The sequence below is a fragment of the Schistocerca piceifrons genome, chromosome X (genome assembly GCF_021461385.2).
Source record: "Schistocerca piceifrons isolate TAMUIC-IGC-003096 chromosome X, iqSchPice1.1, whole genome shotgun sequence".
NCBI classification, from domain to species: domain Eukaryota; kingdom Metazoa; phylum Arthropoda; class Insecta; order Orthoptera; family Acrididae; genus Schistocerca; species Schistocerca piceifrons.
Window position 1 is genome coordinate 763,897,873 of NC_060149.1, and position 21,685 is coordinate 763,919,557.

General features: G+C 37.6%; 1 protein-coding gene across 1 annotated transcript in view; it reads left to right on the forward strand.

Moving 5' to 3' along the window:
* Positions 1 to 18,277, forward strand: part of LOC124722698 (hormone receptor 4-like) — a 138,114-nt gene extending 119,837 nt beyond the window's left edge. Inside the window, exons 13-15 of the mRNA XM_047247836.1 lie at positions 646 to 838; positions 5,250 to 5,377; positions 14,062 to 18,277. Coding sequence (XP_047103792.1) covers positions 646 to 838; positions 5,250 to 5,377; positions 14,062 to 14,142 — 402 coding nt within the window. The 3' untranslated portion in view covers positions 14,143 to 18,277. The remainder of the gene's footprint in view (positions 1 to 645; positions 839 to 5,249; positions 5,378 to 14,061) is intronic.
* Positions 18,278 to 21,685: the final 3,408 nt, after the last annotated feature.

A 21,685-nucleotide genomic window follows, 5' to 3' on the forward strand; every position in this document is an offset into this window, starting at 1 on the left:
AATTAAATTTAAAAAAATGTTTTGGGAAGCCCTTGGAAGTAAGTTTGTAAGATAAAGAAAGAATTTTATTTTATTCAAGTGCAATAGATTAGAATAACTTTAATTCATTAACTCTTATAATGCTAGTATGAATTATATCATATCTAAAAACGTATATCTTAAGAATCTGTGTGCAGGTACTCTTCAGTGGCATAGAAGTGTTAAAATCTGTTATATTGCGGACAAGATATTTGGTACACTGTGATATATTTTTTATGACTGATGTATTCATGTAACTGACTCATTTCTGTACTAAATTTATATCCTATAAGTCACTGCAGACATTGCTTTTAGTCTCATTATTTTAATCATATCTTGTACCCCCACCCCCCTTTTTAAATGAGCTATTGAAAATGACAATGATGAGTAAATGTGTTCTGACACAGTTGCGAAAATACTGAGCTTTTTAAAGATGTGTCTTCAGGACATTCTAGGACTAACATCAGTTGTGTAATTCTTATTATAAGTTTTTTTCCTTCTGAAAATGTTACCATTGTAAACTGATTTTCCCCAAAATGTGATTTCATTGTTAATTAGCAAATAAACATATGTAAGATAAAATTGTTCCTTGACTTGTTTGCAAGCTTATCAATGTTCTTGTTCTAGGTATCAAATAATCTGTGTATCCTGCAGACATGTCTCACTTCAATGATGGGCCGTTCAATAACAATGGATCAGTTGAGACAAGATGTAGGGTTGATGGTGGAAAAGATAACGCATGTTACTCTCATGTTTCGCAAAATTAAACTGCAGATGGAAGAATATGTCTGCTTAAAGGTCATCACAATGTTAAATCAAGGTAGTTACTGAAACCATAATTGTATTTAATGTGTGCTATGTAATCTTACGAAGTCCCCTTTAAAGACAAAAATAAAATTAATCAAAGTAAAGTGGCTGGATGTATTTCAGCTAAAGTCATAACCACAGACCATGTTAGTAATAATTATTTGAATTCAACCACTTTCGTAATACTTGATACAATTAAACTATGCATTTCAAGAGACAGTGCTCTCTCCAGATGGTTGACTCTCAGTTTACAGTGTACATTAAATATAATAAAATTAAAAAAAAAAAAAAAAAAAAAAAAAAAAAACGTGTTGGACTATGCTTCCACTTCTTATAGAAAATCATACAGTTCACACACTGCAACCATGCAGCCAGCAGACTGTGTTCTCTTCTTCAGTTTAGGGTACCAGGATTTTCTGCTGGAATACCACAGACTGAGTGTCAACAAGCTGATTGTGAGTAATTGAATTATATCAGGAGCTATTAAATAGGTTGAATGTAAATAATTATTACTTAAAGTATAACAAAATGCTACCTTACATCTGAAAAGTGCATAACATTAAAGCACAGACATTCTTTTGTGCATAATTTAATAGCCCTAGATTCTGGGGAAAAAATCTAGCTTTTGTTATTGTGTTATATTCATTTTTGCTATGTCAGAGTGGCCAGACATATAACAGTGAGTGTAAGTTTGTATCCTCACACATTTGTTATATGGAAAAGTGCAGAGAACATGCTTCAAGTGAGCAACCTGGAAACTATAACTGCCAACTATGAGAAGTTAATATGATTTATCAGTTCTGAAGAACATATAACTTAATGCTGTTATGCTGCTGTATTTCTATCCTTTTGCTACAATACATCATGTCTGCTCATCTATGATAAATAAATAACCAACTTGCTCATTCACTAACATTGGTGAGCCCTTGTACTTGCACTCACATGTCATGGTGCATGTTACAGATGTGTCCAATTTGTTACAGAGTGCACTGTTCAGCATTGTCCACATAGACTGGGAAATGTAGTGTGACTTACATGTGGTCTACAGTGATCCATTCAGGGTGTAAAGGCTCAACAATATTATTAGATAGCATACATAACGTGGCCTCCCCCCCCCCCCCCCCAACAATAAATAAATAAATCTATTTCAGTACCCAACAACTTAATCAAACTGTATTGACAGCATTGTGGAAAATTATCTATTCATCAGCTGTACAGAATTAATCAGTCCACTTCATAATGCCAGTGTCAAATGTCATAAACTAGTTAGTTCTGTATATTAGACAACCTTTTTTCTGTATACATTTACAAGAAAGTAATTTGTTCATATGTAACGTCACTGGGAGTGATAGGGACTAGAGATCTCTTAAGTTGTTATGTGAATCAATACTATTACTGGACAGATATACTAAATTTCTTCACTCTTTAACCAGCAGCTAGGACCAATATTGGACTGGTTTATGCCTGGACCAGTAAGGTAGGAGGAAGGTAGTGCTCAGATCTCCCCCACACCAATTTGCCCAATTCCATATGGGTTGGCAATTTTTGAGGCTGATGATTGGCATATGACCAGCTGAACCACCAGTTGTGACTGATCACTGGGGCCTGAATTATCAGTTTGGGTGGAGGAAGAGGGGTGTGTGGTAAAAGAGGCTCTCCTTTGTGGGTTCCCACATCTGCTTACTGGAGACTTCAACGAACTACAGGGATGTGGCATGGTATTGGAGGCTGTAATGATGTTGGGGCATAGATGTGGATGGCAGAATGGGTGTGCATCTTCCAGCAGGCTTAGTAGCAGTCCTAAGGTTCTAGTTGTTGTGACTCCTTGACAGCTGTGTCTGGTGGCACTGTTTTTATTTATTTCTGTGGCCAGAACTGGTTGCAGTGGCGAATTAACTGATCCTGATTGGCCGTGAAATCAAAAAGTTGATGCCTCCTGTGGCCAGTTATGATACACTAGATCCATTACAGGATCTAGTCAAAGTTGCAAACCTAGACGTGGGAACTAGCTGGATACCACGGCTTTGTGTGCTGGTTATGGACATGAAGCACCAAGCCCAGTGAGTTGAATTTTATATGCTTTTAGGCACAGGCAGGACAGATTGTATGTTCTATGGCAGCAGCAATACTTGACCGGTAGATGTAGATGTGGCTGTAGCTACTTTGTATGCCGTAATTGGAAACTCATTGTGGGCGTGCCACAAATTATTCTATACTGCAAAACATACATCATCACAGTGACCAAAGTCTGTATTAAGTCCCATAGGAGGGCAGAATAGGACCTATGCATTACTGTGTTGCATGGTAGGCCTATAATGGATTTCATAGTTATAATAACTAAGGAACAAGGCCTATGGTTTCAGACATTCTGCTGTTTCTTGGGAAACATTGAGTGTGGGTTTAAAAGGGAAACTAGTGATTTATGGGCCATTAATAAGTGAAATTTGTTCCCTTAAAAGAGCACATGATTTTTAATAGCATATATATGAGTACTAAATCTTTCATCTTAATTTGAGAGTACTGAGCAGTGTTAAGAATGCAAATGCTGTATGTTGTTCCTTACTGTTTAGATGCTTGCGGGATAACACTAATGCCATATTGTGACTTGTCTGTCATGAGCAAGAGCTGCTTCTCCTGTGTGAATGTCACTAGAAAGTAACAGATTTAAGGCATTTTTCAAATTCATAAATGCATAATGATAGTTGTCAGACCACATAAAATTGACATCCTTTTCCATGTCTGATAAGTGGATCATAAATTTGGGATGCTAAGCGCATGAACTACCCAAGGCAATTAACCTTACTAAAGAACTATTGTAGTTTTGGGTGTGGGGAATTTGATGACCATGTCAGTATATACTAGCATGCACACGATTCCATTCTTGCTCAAAATTTACCTTAGGTATTTTATACTAGGTGCAAAAAAACTACATTTATCCAACCAACAATGAAAGTGTTTCAATTGGAGTTGTGCAAATAGTGCCTGGAAATTCTTTAAATGCTGTTCCCAGGTAGGTCCTGTTGCCAAAGTGTCATACAGGTAACTTGCACAATCAGAAATACCCTGAATGAACTGTTTTAGGTATCTTTGAAAGACCACTAATGACCCCAGTGGTCTGCCAATGGGCTTGATGACACTTGAGTCTGATAATTTGTGTAATTCAACTTTCACAGGTTCTCTGTAACAAACAGGATGGTTCTCTGTAACAAACAGGACACATCATGCTGTACAGAGCTGCAGTAGTATTGAAGGTTTAAGTGATATATGAGCTTAGGAAGTTTTTAGTACAACCTTAATGTTGGTTCAAAAAGTTGGTGGTAGTTTGAACATATATTTTTTTGGTCATGAAACAGTGTGACAGTTGCAACAAGATTTACTGACTCATTAATTTAAAACCCAAAAAGAGTAAACATGTCCAGGTCAAAAATGTTAGCTGCTACAGGGGAACTGACAACAAGAATAGTTAGTTATTGAGCTACATTCTTGTACTTACTTGAATTTTGACCAGGCCACACATTTTCTGACTATACAAAAACCTCCTACATGTGAGACAGCCAGAGCAGCAGAAAACCCAACGTTCTGTTCCCCTGTGTCTGCCTCTAACTGCACTGCAAATTGTTGATGTTCAGGGTAAACCTTACCTTATGACAAGTGGTATCACAGCAAGAGCAGTGATGCCACCCATCCCTACTGCCTCAATCTGGAAACAATTTTTGCAGCTTAGAACTGTGGAAATATGTAGGCTGTGAGGAGGTGGTTGGGCAACTTTTACATGTTGCTAGTGGTGTTGCAAGTAATGAGTGTTGTGCTAAATGGTCTCTATTTGGCAATCTACTGAGACTAGGTGGGTGGGTGGGTGGTTGGGAGTTACTAGCTACTGTTAACCTATCACAATTCACCTGAATACTATGTAAAAGTGACCCAAATGATAACAAAGATGATGGTGAGTGTCCATATGATGTTGACTTCACCTTCTTTGACTATGTAACCAAATTGATACATATGCTAATGGATACTAAAGTAGAATGAAGTAATGAACAGTCTTGTAGTGTCTAATACTGATAAACTTGTCCCATGTTTAACATTGTCAAATACATGTCTATTTTAGAATATCAAGTTACTTCATTTGTGAAGTAACTGCAGAAGACTACTTCAGTGATGTCTTGTAATGTCTGGAATCATTTGGAAATCTTCCTAGTATGCATGTGGTGATAAATTCATTACATAAATCTGCTCTTGACTCTGTGTTTACAAAGCTGCAACTGTTTTTCATATCTAAATGTTTGACGTGTGCCACCATTTCCTGTTAAAATTGTTAATGTAGCTATGAAAATAGTTCTGTTATTCTTCATTAACACAGTGACTATTTACAATATTTTAGGACGTATTTAAAATAGCTACATTTACATTTTACTCCTTTCTAGGTCGAGGTAGCACGACGGAACTGGAAGCAATTCAGGAGCGGTATACTATGTGTCTCAGAAGTTTTGTGGAAAACAAATTTCCACAGCAGCACTCTCGTTTCCACGACCTTATTCTGCGGTTACCAGAGGTATGTCAGATAATTATTTCTCATAATTTATTAAGTCTTCTGCATGGCCTATGAAACTGAGTTTTGTAAGAAATGTAAACGTTAAAAAATAGTCACTAATTAGTCTGCAGAGTTGGAGAGAAGAACAGGAAACTTCCATTGTTATAGTTCCTAGCGGTGGTGGTTATTTGTCACTGGCTTCCTTTGAGCTTCATATGTTCTAAAATACTTGCATCAGTAGTAGTCATGATCATGGCCTTAGCCATAATAACTCTAGATCTGAAATCTTGAAAAAAGCATACTGTTTAGGAACATGCTTATTAATATAAGTTTCAGGCATTTATTGCTGATTTTTAAATCATTCACTGCTCTTAACAAGTAGGAAGTAGATCACTGACTATGGCTCCAGTTCTGTGCTCTGCACTGATGACAAAAAGATTGATTTTAAATGCCATCAGTCCGGTCATCAAAATATGGAAGACTTTGGACTGTAAAACATTGTATTCAGGGGCACATCATGGGAGATTTTAATGTGAAATTGTATCCTTGTGTGTGTGTGTGTGTGTGTGTGTGTGTGTGTGTGTGTGTGTGTGTGTGTTGGAATGCAACACAATAGCACTGGAACTGTTCACAGTTTACAGTGATGATGATGATGTGGGGAAATATATTCGGGGCAGGTGACAGAATAGAGGAGAGGGGGATTGTGGGGAAGAGAAATGGGTGCAGAGAATTAAGAGAGATTAAGGCCAGGAGAATTACAGGAGCAAAGGATGCATTACAAGAATAAATCCCATCTCTGTAGTTTGGAAAAGTGAATCCAGATGGCACAGCTTGTGAAGCAACCACTTAAATTGAGAATTTTGTGCTCGGAAGAGTGTTCTGTCACTGGCTGGTCGGCGACAGTTTGGCAGTAAGTCATTTGTTGGGTGGACTGTAAGATGGTGGTCGTGGTCATGGTCATATAAAATGCTGTGCAAAAACTTCAAAATAGCTGGTATATGACATTGCTTCTTTCACAGATGACCCTGCTTCTGCCTGGGTAGGATAAGCCTATGACAGGACTAGAATATGTCTTGCCAGATGGGTAAATTGGACAGGTCTCAAATCTGTGTTTTCCACAGGGATATGACCGATTGTATCGATGAACTGGGAGTGGGTGTGGCTTACGAATGGACCAGTTGGAACAACTGAACCATCTCCTCCATCAGGGCTGTGCCTATCATTGTGCCTGGAAATGAGGGCCCTGTTGCCCACAATTCTGTCCACCCATGGTATTCCGCTGCCTACCTGACCTACAAAATATCCTGTGTAGTTGGCATAGGGATGCACCAAAACACAGCACGTCACCCCAGTCTATTTGCTAAACTGCAGTCTCAGAACAATGTAGTAGAGTTGTGTGAGTGTCTCAAAAAGGGATTCATCTGAAATATTGAAAATTTTTCAGTCTTTTTCATGTGTCTGTTGATGAATCAATGCCTCTACTACTTTCTGTGTTGTTGCTTTTACTCCTAAATTATTTTTAAAACTAATTAATGCACATCCAAATTGTAATTAAGGAAAATATGGAAAAATAAATTGCCCAGCAGCGTCTGTAAAAATGTGTATGAAGTGCACACTATGAAAGTGTACAGTAGAAAGCAGAAGCTAAATCAATCAGTAATGAAGACATTAGTTCTAAGAATTTGCAAAGAGGGCAGTTGCCAGATTAAGAGAGTAGTAGTAGTTGGTAGTAATTGATGCAAACCGTAGAAAGAGAATATGATTTATTTGGGGGGGGGGGGGGGGAGAAAGAAATGAGAAATCAAGAGAAAAAAGGAAATGAATGACTGAGAATGAGTTTTGCAGTGATTAGAAAAGAGACTGAGATTACAAAAAACAGGAAAGATTGAGCTGCAGATCTGAACTCGTAGTCTTCAAAAGTAATGCCAGTTTGCCAAAAAGACAAAATGAACTCCCATGATTCTGCTGCTGGCTTAGTGACTAATGTCTGAAGCAACTTACTGATTCTAATTGCTCCTTATACACATTCATTTTTGTTGGAATTATAATAATAGCAAATTATGTTACTATTATTCTTACAATCTGAGTAATCAGATTCAGTATGCATATGCCAGTTTAGTACAGTTCTGTTGGCAGAATTCTTTGTGCAACAAGTATACTGAGTTAATAATGAGGTCACAGTAGATATGCAAGGAGCGAGCATGGGGACAAATTTTTATCAAGGACAGTCATGTGCAAAAGGACATCCTTGTATTGAATGTGGTGTGAATGTTGTAAAATCTAGACAGATATATAATACAATCTTATGCAAGAAAATTGTAGAAATTTGAACACAATTAATTCTCTGTTTTGCCCATGATATCTCAGTTACATATATCTATCCAAATGAGTAACATTGGTAGCATTGTAATTTATACAAAACATTATTTTGTCTCATTTCTCTTCACCTTAAGACAGTCAATCATACTCTGTTTTCTCCTAGACTGCGAATTTGTTTAGTATTTTGAGAATAAAGTGAGAAGCTTTCTGTGAGTGAAAACTTATACACTGACTAGGTGATAGATCTTGCTGTATCAGGAGGATATGGTATTGATTCTCAGCTCACCATTTTGGAAGCCATTTATCATCCTGGCTTCCTCTTACAGCCATTGGTCCATTGACATTTTAAAAAAGAGAGAACAGATATTGTCTTGTGAGACAAGTCAGTATGTAGCTTGTTTGCTGACCACTCAGACTGTGTATTGGAAGCGTTGCCTGATTCTTTCATTCTTTATCTGAAAAATGACAAGTTTGCACCATCTCTGGTTAACTCAAATCAAAGCCAAGGGCATTCCACATCCAGTAATGGTTATTAGCTCAGACTTCATGTTGACTGTTTGCATTGCAAGTGATAGGAAACAGCACAGTAGGTAAAATGGTGGTAAGCTGTCCATGCACAAATTTTTAGAAAGTTAGTGCTTAGAAAATCAGTGCTGAAAAATCCAAATATTTGGCATCACACTAATGAATGTATTTTTCAGGTAAGTAAACATTATTGCTTAAAGCTGTTTGTTGCTATCCACTCATTAATGTGCAGAATGTATGGGGCACTGCATATGTAACACATAGCAGTGCATATCTTAAGCATATGTTTGTGCAAGTAGATCTACTCTTGTTAGTATTCTGCTTTTGGTAATAGCTGTGATGCAGGATTGTCAATGGTTCTGATGTGAACATCATAGGTTATTCACCTGAAACCTAGGCACACGTAAGGGACAGATAGGGTGTCTGACATTATGATAAGGTGTAACTACAGCAGTAGTTAATTTGAGTATGTCATAGAACTGCACAGGGATCAAACCAACATTTTACTTTATTTATATAGTTCTTGGTTTATAGTACCAACAGAAGCAGTTACCTTCTGAAGACTGAAGTTCTGTTAGATAGAATGGCTGTGCTGTGCTTTATAAAACTGTAGAGGCCATGAGTGTGACCCCTACTGTGACAGGGCTAAACTGGGTTGGCAGAGGCCAGGAGGCCGAAATTACCCCCCATGGGCAGGGTTAGCAGTGTAGCGGTGAGTGGTAGTCATCTGATGTATCATTGTAGTCACAACATTTGTGTATCGCTCATCAACTACAACAGTCATGATTATAATTGGAGAGGCCAACATCACCCAGATGTGTGTCGAAGGTGGCCTGCAAAGAGGTGCGACCGTCAACAAGTTGCTGGGGGCACATAGCGTCATTACAATTTATAGAGTAATGACAGCAGAAATACTGCAGATACACTGACAGTAGCACCGGATGACAGCCTGCAATACAGACAAGAGGCTGCACTGGACAGGGTGTGCTTAGATGTGCAGAATCATGCCATGGGCCCTGCATTGGTAGATGGCTCGCAGCAGCAGCAGTGTCTGCCCACACAAGCAGAAGCAGGCAACAAGAATTTTGTCCACATAAGTAAAGGTGGCTGAGCGGCTGCATTACCCCATATTTGAACTGTAGGCCACCAGGTGGCCCACCAGTTGGAAGGCGCTAAGCCCACAGCACTGTCCTTAGTGTGAGCAGCAGGGCCACAACTAACAGCAGCAGGGTACAGAGGTGGAGACTTGTTGATGCACATAGACTAGCAGACCATCTTAGGTCCCCCTTTTGGAGCTGGTGGCTGACAGTACCATCCCTCTGACTAGAAATGAGAAGTATTTATTTGGGTGTGGCCTGTCCTTGTTTTGCTAAAGCATCGGTTTCTATCACACAAGCTATAACAGAACAGTGGGTTGGATGTCAAGCAACCAGATCACCCACACTGCAGCAGCTCCATCTTTCTCTTGCTTCAATGCTATTACATCTCTGGTCCCTCCACTTGTCCGTAGCGTGTGGTAACCATCTCAACACCTCAGAAACAGTACCTGTCATATCAGCGGGTAGCCCCTCATATAACTTCACCTCGCTGGTCTGAATTGACCCTCTTCTGCAGCGTCTTGCATTATCTGTAGAAGGTGTGTGTATTTTACTCAGTCATACCTTTAAATTATTTGCGGTGCAATGTGCTTCTTCCTTCAGAAGATCCAGCACACTGAATTCAGCTCAGAGCAATTCCACTATGTCTTGATACATATTTTAAAAGTTGACAATTATATACAATAAATTGGTTCCTCATTTACACTAGTTCAGCTTAAACCACAATGTTCATTGGCTGTTTCTTAATTATAAATGGTACTTTCTGTAATTAGTCTGCTGGACTTTCCTTTCTTTTCTATAGGACTCATGATTCTGTTTTATCATCACTTACAAATAGTACATCACCAAATTCTCTTTCGTTGTCAAATTCATCAGCAATCATTTAACAGTAAATAGTTCTGCTCAATTTTTTCTTATGCATAGCATTTCTTCCTGTACATCCAGCAGCTTCTTACCTAATTCGTACTTAACTAAGCATTTATTTTTGTCTGTCTGGTGGTTTCTGTGCTCTTTGCTTTGGTATACCATCCAGAACTTTGTCTTTTAAACAAAAGTTACCTTTACTTTTTCTCTAAAAACACGTACTTAAATCTGTGCTTATACAACAACTACATAAGGTACTACCACACACAATACAGTGGTCAGTAGTTTCACTTACTCCCTTTACTTAAACACTAATTACAGATAGACTACTTGTTGCAATGCCATTCTTTCTTTTACCTTGCTCATCAAAACCAACTTCCTATCTTAAAGATGTCATATACAGTTTAGGTAGTTCTACTTTCATGATAATAGACCCTTACCACAACATGTCATTTGTAGCAGTCTCCTTCAACTGAAACAATGTCTTCCTGATTTCACCTGCGTGCTGCCAAAGAACAATTACATGATGTTTTTTTCTTACCCTCAGTACCTGTGACACTACAAGTCTTACCAGCTTTTTTATGATGATCGCATACACATTCCTGAAAGGATTCTGTCTTTTTGGCTCAATCATTAGCCTTGCAAACCTTTCCTCTCTCTTCTCTTCCTCAGTCCACTTCTGAGGAGGCGATGCCCCTACAGGTAGTGATGAATTTGCGTCGTTTGAAAGTGAGTGAGTCTGTACTTGTTTATTATCCTCACAATTTGCAATGTAACTAACAGCAGTACCTTCCTGTGCATACTTCATAGTATCTATAACAAAATTACTGTATGCAGTTCTGCAGTTCCAATCTGCACAACCCAAAAATCATTTGAAAATGTATAGCCCTGTGGAGCCCAGGCTCTGTGGTATCTAAACAACCACCATTATCACCCAGTGGCATAGATACCACTATTGCACATGTGTAAGTATCAACCATATTGCTAATTACACTCTCATCTGCTTCAGTGCAGCACACAGTTACTGTATCTGATACTACAGCTACTTCAGACTCTGCATTTTCCCAAGATATTAGAGCTGATAATTCCACATTACTCTGCATAATTTCTGCAATACCAGAATTATGTGCATCTATTAAACTCGGTTTCTTTCTCCTTATTTCATGCTCCCACACAAGCACTCTTGCTTCTTAATCTTTGATGCTCCCTCAAAATTCTAATATTATTTACTGCTGGAGAAACATACTTGACATTTTCATTCCACCAAGCTTCATATTCTTGTCATATTTTCTCCACTTCTTCTGGAGCAATTGGTCTATGCCAGTCTTATTTCCTTTCCTTCTTGACTTTTACTTTCTCTACTATATTTGCCTAGTGTGCTTCCAGAGCCTTATTTACTTAGATGTATTCACATTGTTTGCTTGCAACTGAGCTGCTTGAGCTGCTAAAAGTTGCAAAGTTTCATCCAGGGTAGTCCCATGTGATATTGCCTCTCTAACAGTTATACAAAAAACCTCGTTACAGAGAACAACATTAAATGACGATGATGATGATGATGATGATGGCTCTTAAATATATTACTAATGCAGCACTTCTTCTTATAAATTAATCTTTCCACCTGAATACTTACTTATGACTAAAAATTACATACTTAAGCATAATAAGCCATACCCCTTGCTCAAAGCCAAATATATTGCCCGTTCCAACTGGCACAAACTAACACACATGTTGTATTATTTTCAGAACACTACCTAAGTTCACTTTCCTCATGCTGTACATACAATTACAATTAAGCACTTGTCAAAAACCAGTTGGCTCTCCATGACAATTGCAGTCAAACAAAAACACAAAAAAGTACTGAACTCGTCATGCTGCATGTGGATGAAACTGCAGCCCTGTAGTTGACAAGCCATCTTCTCCAGGGATGTCAGTTGGTGAAGTTCCTCTGTCAGTGAACAGTAGAGGTGGTAGAACTTTTCTACCACCAGTTGTTGAGGCCGGTGGTGTGATCTCCACTGTAGTGGGGTTGAATCTGGTTGACAGAGGTCAGGAGGCCAGTAGTTCACCACCCTGGGTGGGCTAGCAGTGGAATGGTGAGTGGATATCTGTAGTTGCCTCATGAATCTTCATGAAAATGCCTTTGTTTTCATTTATCATTCGCCAACTAAAACAGTCATTATGGTACTTGGAGAGGCCAACATTACCTGACCATAAGTGGGGTGGCCTGCAAGGAGGAGCGGCTGTCAACAGACGGCCCAATGGCATGCAGCATCATATGGCCAGTGGAGTGATGACAGCAGTGTTGCGGCAAGGACAGGAATGGTGGCAGCCCACAGTACAGACGAAAGGCTGCCCAAGTGCACAGGACAGGGTTTGCTGAGGCACACAGAATCTTGCTGTGGATCCAGCATGGATGAGATGGCTCGCAGCAGCAGCAGCAGCAGTAGTGTCTGCCAACATGATCAGAGGCAGGCAGCTAGGAGTTTGCACACACAAGCAAAGTTGCTGAGTGGCTGGACAGCCCAAGGCTTGAACTGGAGGCCACCAGGCGGCCCACCGTTTGGAGGGTGTCAAGTCCATAGCATTGGTCTTAGTATGAGCCGCAGCTAACAGCGGTATGGTTGATCCACTAGACCATAGTAGGTCCCCCCTTGGGTCTGGTGGCTGACAGCCAGCCATTCGTCTGACTAGAGATGAAAAATGTTTATACAGGCTTGACCTGCCGTTGTTTTGTTAAAGCATCAGTTTCTGTCACTCAAGCCTTGACAGAATCATGGCTCAGATGTCAAGCAAGCAGGTCACCCACCCTGCAGCACCTCTGTCTTCCTGCTGAATCAATACTATTACGGCTCTGGTTCCTCGGCTTGGCTGCAGCCAGTCTCAGTGCCTCACAGACAGAATTTGTCAGCTCACCTGGCTAACCTGAACTGGCCTGCTTCTGTAGCGTCTTGTGTTAGCTGTGGAAGGTTTCTCAGTTTTACTCAGCTGTGCCCAATAAATTATTTGTGGTGTACAAGATAATATGTTAGTGGCAGCTGTCAAAATTTGGGCTGGTTCTTTAGACTTAAAAACTTTTGTAAGGTCATGGAAAGGCCATGAGAGAATTGTTATATAAATTTGGGAACGATTAATAATGTTACTGTATGCCGAGATAAAACTGAAACAAAATATGTAAAATATCCTCTTCAGGTAGTGATGTTTAGCAGTGAGCAGTCAAAGAAAATTTTGGAGCTGGATAAAATTTATTATGTTTTTGGATGTATATGTTGCAGGAAAGATTTATCATCTTATATATCACAGTAAAATGTGTCATTTGTGGATGAGGGTTACCTGTTGATTTTGCATTTACTGCATATTTACATGTAGCCTTCACAGAGACAGAGATGGTAATATGGAAATAAAATTTTATTGCTCTATCTGTTTGTAATGTCATTAACAGATTGTAAGATGCACAATGGAAATTTGATAAGGATACCAGTCAGAATACACATAAGATTTTAAAGCATGAGGTACAAGATGAAGATTTACTACAAAATTCATTTTATGGTAAATCTGACATAAAATTTGAAAGTTAGAAATTGACCAAGTTGTTGTTGTTGTTGTTGTTGTTGTGGTTAAAATACGTGACTCAAATGTAGAAGAGTGGAATCCGAATTTGTTTACTCATCCATATTTACCTTTCTTGCAGTTTCTCTACACCTTTGGGTAGGTTGAAAATCAGGCCTGAATAGCTAAGTCATTAAGAGCCATGTCTGTAGTACCAGTGTGGCATACAGCTTCAGTTCATTCTGGAGTTTCATGTTTTTCATAATAATTGGCGATAATGATATGATGTCACTCCCAAAATCTTTGAAGACATTTAGTGAAACACTCATTTAATTCAGTGCTTTTATGTTGCAGGTACAGTCAGCAGCTACTTTACTGCTGGAAAGCAAAATGTTTTATGTTCCGTTCCTCCTGAACTCTGCCATTCAAAGGTAGTACATCAACAAAGCAGATAGCAGTATTTACGAGCAGAACTGTGACAATCGATCGAGGACTAGTGACCGTAATGTGACTATTAAATCTAAAATATGTATTTGCACTTCACAGAAATCTCTCTCAGACTTTTATGATAAAAAAAAGTGAGATAGATAGTTGCACTACTGCTATGTAATACTTCTTCCCAGTCTCTGGAAATAGTGTGGTTTTGTTGAGCAGCTGCAAGATGAGGCCAGTGAGGAAACTGAATCAGTTACCATAACCATTACTGGAGAAGGCTTTTGTACTGGTTGCCAATTTGAATGAAAAATAAATATTTGATTTTACGAGTCAGATATGAACTGTTAGGGAAGAACGTACTAGAATTTATTCATTAATAAAATTGTTACCATATTGAGAATAGACTGCTGTTTCATGAAGACTGGTGTTTTAGCCTTTGCCAGGCTGAAATTATACAAGAAAAGCATTCAAAGGCTAAAGTGAGACTAAGTTAGATTAATCGTAGCAAAAAAGTAATTTACAAATAAGAAGTATATTTTGCAGAAGACACATGTGGTAATGAGATGCCTGTATCTCATATATATGTATATGTTTACTATTAATGACAGAGCAGACATGTGATGGAAGCCACATTTATAAATGGGTGAATGACCATTTAAATTCCTATACTGTTGTTACCATTACAGTTTGTTGGAAAACATTGTTGTAACCAAAGTATTCTTACGCTGCCTTAAGTTACCGGAGACCTCCCAGAAGGGACATAATTTAAATTCTAATTAAAATGGCTGAAATGACATTTGCCCCTGTATAGTATTCTCAGTTTCAATTTTTTCTGTTATAGTGATATTTCCATTTACCATTTACAGTAGTACTTCACTGAATGACATAATACCATTTAGCGCACTATTACTTTGGTATAACTTCTCTTAATTTTGGAGTAATGTCAAAGCGAAACAGTAAAGACTCTCATTCTTAAAATAAAAATAGGAAGTTACCAGCATCATGCAAATGTAATTTTAAGAAATATGTTCCTTTTTTTATAATTAAACAATTATTTTGAATGGAATATTGAAGTATTGTATAAATGGTTATACAAATTTTTCTTCTTTTTTGTTTTTATTTGTTTGTGTACAGGAGATGGCACATTACACTGATTTAAAGGGATGAACCCTTTAAACACTACAGTCTTTAAAGATTTTTGGGTCTCTGTCACAAATATTAGATTTGACAATGACAACTCATCCGACAGAATAAAAACATTGAAGTACAAAAAATGAAAATAAAAAATTTTGGTACAAAAGGATTTTGACAGAAATAATTTCCACAAATTAATGTAATTGTATGCTTTGAATGGCATTACTTTTGTGAAGTAATGTTGTAGATCATTACTATTTGAAATTTTTTTAATGCCTGCAAACGTTAGTAATTTATGGATGTACAAAATTGCCTTTATAATTCTACCTAGACACTGTATATTGTTTTGTGTTTGGAACTTTCCATAACTTCATATTAGTTGAATTTCAGGTTATAGTTGTTTGTTACATTCTTTTAAATATTTTTGATTTTATTTTCAAAAGGCACAAATGGAATGCTAATGCTGTTAATGTCTTTGTGGCACTGCTTCAAAAATATGTTTGTAACTCTCTAAAGTTAAGCAAATGTTTTGACTCTCATTAAATGAAACGAAGAAATACGTGGTGCTAGGTCTCCAGAGAGAAATAAATTTGGTTAACAGTCTTTTAATGACTATAAATGATTAAAATGTAAGATTAAAAAAGAAACTAATGTGAAGCTTTGAAAAAGCTCCTGTTGTTGCCTTGTGTTGTTCAGAATTATAAAGTGTTATCAATTGCATGTCATTGTTATCTAAAATGTAAATAATATGTTAGTATATTTGAAAGTTTTATTTTAAAGAATGACAGTATCTGAAAGGAGTTCTGGTGTACTTCAAAGAAGTCTGTTTTTAATGCAAAATAGCCCAGAGAACCTAAACATATACAGTTTGTTTAATGAGTATGGCGAGTACTCAGTTACATTTTAACCACATTTGGTATCACTACATTTCAAGCAATGCTGCCATGAAAACAAAAATGTGAATGTGTACAGTTTTTCATAATACCAGAGTACTTAATCAGTTACAAAAAGTGTACACATGGGTAATAGTTTTACCCATTGTTTTCCAAATCCAAAAATGTTGAATAAATAAAAAACTTTTAAAGCTTTTGTTAGCCCGGTTAGATTGTATCTCTGATATGTTACATCATCCTTGTTTAAGAAACGAGCATCAGAAGAATATTTCTACAGTGACATTATTTAGTGGTCTTGTGTGAAACAACTCGTAACTTAAAATTGTCAGTAAAATTTTGTTGCATCTCTGTATGTAAGCCTGTCTCACATGATAGTGTTTTGATCTTCCTCAGAATAAACCTGGTACAATGCAAATTAATGTATTTTATATTAATAATATAAATGATCTCAACAGTTGAAACCTTTAAAGTCATATTCTACATCTACATTTATACTGTACAATCCACTTTTCAATGTATGGTGGAGGGTATCTAATATTTGTGGCAAAACATTATAATCTCATACTGTGATGATCCAGAATTTGTGCGAATATACGGTTTTACCCTCTTTCCAACCTGCATTTTAAGTCTCTCTTAATCCTCCTCTTCCCCTTCCCCTACCCCTTCATCCTCCTCCTCCCACCCCAACCCCCACCCTACACTCATTCCATCTTCACTGCCCCACCTTCACTCAGTATTGCAGCTCCCCTTTTGCTAATTCAAATTTCAAAATTTTATTTCTGTGGGCTATTTTGGCCCCTGTTTCAGCTTTTTTCATAATTTTACTTGTAAATGCTGGTCATCACATTAACTATCTAACACATTGTAGCTATACCAGTCATTTGTCAACCATGTGTCATGAGAATTAACAGACATAAAAGCTACACTATGTAATGACAAGATTGTGAGAAGGGTAGTTGCCACTCACCATATAGTGGAGATGCTGAGTCGCAGATAGGCACAACAAAAAGCGTGTCGGAAAGTGAACTTTCGGCCAACAAGCCCTTGTCAAAAATACGTATGTACACACACACACACACACACACACACACACACACACACACACACACAAAAAACTGCATTTCACGCACATATAACCACAGTTTCTGGCAGCTGAAGCCAGAAGTTGAGTGTGGCTTCAGCTGCCAGAGACTGTGGTCGTGTGTGTGTGTGTGTGTGTGTGTGTGTGTGTGTGTGTGTGTGTGTTGTCTATTTTCAACAAAGGTCTTGTTGGCCAAAAGTTCACTTTCCAACAGTCTTTTTGTTCTACCTTTCTGCAACTCATTATCTCTGCTTTATGCTGAGTAACAACTATCCTTTCCATAATATTGTTACAGTATGTAGTGAGTTCTTCATGTGTGTCATCTGTGTGATGTAATAGTGACATAAACTTTCTCTAAAATGTGATTATGCCAACATGACATTTTATTATTAGTTTCATAAATGTTCCATTGCCATAGCCAATAACATGCAAAAACTTGGCTGGTAGATATGAAAAATAACTGAAGGCTTTGTGTTGTTTAGCTCAATGAATTGTGGTCTTTTTTTCAGTTTCTTAGTGATTCTCTCTTTTTTTTCCTGTGTGTGTGTGTGTGTGTGTGTGTGTGTGTGTGTGTGTGTGAGAGAGAGAGAGAGAGAGAGAGAGAGAGAGAGAGAGAGAGGAGAGCGTGTGAGTGCTTCAGTGACTGACCATGAATGTGAGCAGTAATATAGTAACATGTGTGTCTTTCATTGAAAAAAAAGAAAGAAAAAACTGGTCATTTTGTGTTCAGGTAGTGACCATTCAAACTTGCTATATAGTTTCTCACTTTGAGTCAAAATTTTGCTTTTGTATCAAGTAATACAGTTTTAGAACACATTTTGTTTAGGATGTGCTTGTGATATACTATGTTACAGTAGTACAGTGAGAATAATTTTGTGAACAGTTACAAAATACTGCATTTAACTCAGTGTGCCAGCAGTTAGTCAGTGTTGGACATTTACACAGATTTAAAGTGAACCGTGGTGTCATATGACTGTTTTAAGTGTTACCATTTTTTGTTTCTGTTAATAGAATATTATCCATAGTAAAGTGCCTTGTGAAATTCTCTTGATTTGTGGATGATTTTTGCATTTTTGTATCCATATTTCAATTTAAAAGCTGCAGCTCTCCAGTTTATGCTGATGTTTAAAAATTCTTAACAGTTACTGTGGCCTGTTATGTAGACATGAAACAATGCAGGTATGAAACACTAATTTTAAATATTTAGTTGAAAAACAAATTCATACAATGTTGACAGTAATTAGTTGTGGTATATTCATAATTAAAAAAGGATTTCAGGTGAACATCTTTCTAGTGTACCTGATAATCTTTTTTTAATTGATGAGAAATTAGTCATCTTGTTATAACTTGGGGTTTCAGAGGAAGACTTCTCAATGAATAAATAACATCAGTAACCTTGTAGAATTTCAGGTTAGCCCAGATCTAGCTACAGTTGTAGTCAAACAGTCTTGTTTGAAGTTCTTTGATATGTCCATCTTGAACATATTCCAGGGTGGTTCAATGATCCAACATTTGTTTTGGGATTTTTTTCTAGGTTGCTGGTTGTTATTGTGTGTTATATTGGTAGAATTGATAGTATCTCATGGAGATTTAGTTTTTTCCATTTCCAATTGCACTGTTTGTATTTCATTCCAAGATGGGTGACAAAGGAAGACTGACTGTCAAGCAGTTCATTAAAACTGTATAATTTTTTCATGAAAAGAAAAGTATGATTATTTCACAGAGACAGTTTTGTGCACAGTGTAAAGCTAGATGGTCACCCTCATTTAAAACAATATGTGGACTTAAAAAAACATTTAATAGTGATGGTTCAGTGCTTGAGAGGATGTATGAACGGCCTACTAATGTCCATTCTCCACAAATGTCAAAGTTATTGGAGCAGCATGACTGAGATGCCCAGGAAAATCAACAGGGGAAACAGCAGCTCATCTTGGGATTTCTAGACTATCTGTATAGCAAATTTTAAAAAAATGATTTGCATTTGTATCCTTATAAAATAACTCTGTTGCTTAAATTAACGATGGAGAGCAAAAATCAAAGAACGACATTCACTGAATGGACTGTGAATCAAGGCATATTGCTGAACAATGTTTGGTTTTCAGATGAGGCAGTTTCACCTTTATGACATTGTTAATAAACAAAATGTGCGCATTTGAGCTTCCAAGAATCCAAACATGCTTCATGAAGGAATACATCAAGCTCCAGGAATTACTCCATGAGTTGCTATATCAAGTCATGGGGTAATAGGGTCCTTCGTTTTTGAACACATAGTGAACAGTGAACATTATATCTAAACATGCTGTCTAGTAATTTTGTTCCTCAACTTTTTGCAAAAGTGTTTCAATTAGAAAACCAATGGTTCATGCAGAATTGAGCCAAACCCAAACAGTGTGTTGTCTTAGACTTCCTGCGTGAAACTTTTGAGGAAAATGTCACTTCAGACAGATTTTTTTTTTCGTGTGGACAAAACTGGCCTTGAACAGCCCTGATTTCAATCTGCATGATTTTTTTTTCTGAGGGGATATCTAAAGGAAAAGATTTTCCCTAAACATTGTCATACAGTGGTGGAACTGTGAGTGCTGAGAAATGAGGCTTGCAAAGAGGTAATTGAGGATATGTGTCAGTAAGTAATTCAGGACATAGGAGTTTGTATTGGAGAAATTGGTAAACATGATGGTGGTCATACTGAACACATCATAAACAGAACGTAACCTTCAGGTATATTGTTAACACATCATATTTTATATTTATTTATTTCAACTGAAATAAACACTTTTTACAGAAATAAATGTTGGACCATTTCTTGCGCCACCCTGTATGCTGTATTTTATTTCAACATTGTATCTCTCAATTAAGCAACTTTTTCACTCAAAAAGATATTAATGAAGTATGAGATGCTATCAAAGAATTGTCTTTGTGGTATGCAACACCTTTCATTATCATTTTATGTCTATATTTTGGATATTTTATGGAGACATATCACAAACAACAGAGGAACTCCACTACCAGTAAAACAATGCCTTGCAGCACATATTAAGATGTTTAGCCAGAGATGACATTAAGTCATCTTTGCTCTTTGTATGGTCCAGCTAGATTGAGGAAAGAAGAGTGTTTCTGGAATCAACGTATATGTAGTTATACCTAATCACTGCCAGAGACTTGCCTATTTGGTATTATCAGAAGAGAAGGCATACAGATGAACAGTACTGTGCAGCTGCCATCGCTTGACTAATTGGCACTATAGTCAGGACAGTGCTTGTGCAGTCAGGTCTCCCTAGCTCATTTACCAGACAAGATTAAAAACATCCTGTTCTGTATGTTACTATGGAAGAAAAGTTGATAGCTGTTACATGCCAGACACACATGTCATCAAGCTATCTAAGATGACAGACCTCTACAGAATCAAAGCAACTGGATAATTCACTAGTATTTGAGTGACTAAGATGGTTTATAGTTAATACACATTTTGGCTGTCATTCACTTCCAAAACTGTCAACACACTGAGAGCTTAAATGAAATCACAAGGACTTCAAATAATATATATAATATCAAGTCTTTTCTTTTTACAACATGAGCTGCTCCATAGCATTAATGTTGGTATTTCAGCTATGTGTTAGGTTTGTGTACATCCATTTATGAAAACACCATTCATTGAAACACACACACACACACACACACACACACACACACACACACACACACACACACACACACTTCTGACTAGATGAAACATCATTCTGTAAAATGGAAGATAAAATATCCTTTGAGGGAGGAAATATTTTGCACGTAAAACAGCAGAGGGAAGGAAAAGATGGATACATTTTTCAATTACACATGTCATTTATTAAAAATTCATCCCAGAGAGCCGGACGATGGCTAAGGAACTATGTAGAGCCACCATCACCCATAAGAAAATATCCGACATAAATATCCAATAAAACTGATAGTAGAAAATAGAATTTTGCTGTATAACAGCTGCCTTACATACTGTTTGTAGTGTTGGCGGAAGAGCCAACACTGTGTTTCTAGAGGCTGAAATGCATGCGTTTAATTACACGCTGACTGGCGTGAGGTCTGGAACAGGACAATATCTTGAGAATTGCAAATAAAGTACGTAGATGATGTAATACTTAACTTTAAACCACAATTGTAGAACATCTCTCTTGACAGTACATGTTATAACCACAATATATATAGCAAAGGATTATGGCGCCTTGCTAGGTCGTAGCAATTGACGTAGCTGAAGGCTATGCTAACTATCGTCTCGGCAAATGAGAGCGTATCGGCCAGTGTAGCTTCGCTAGCAAAGTCGGCTGTACAACTGGGGCGAGTGCCAGTACGTCTCTCTAGACCTGCCGTGTGGTGGCGCTCGGTCTGCTATCACTGACAGTGGCGACACGCGGGTCCGACGTATACTAATGAACCACGGCTGATT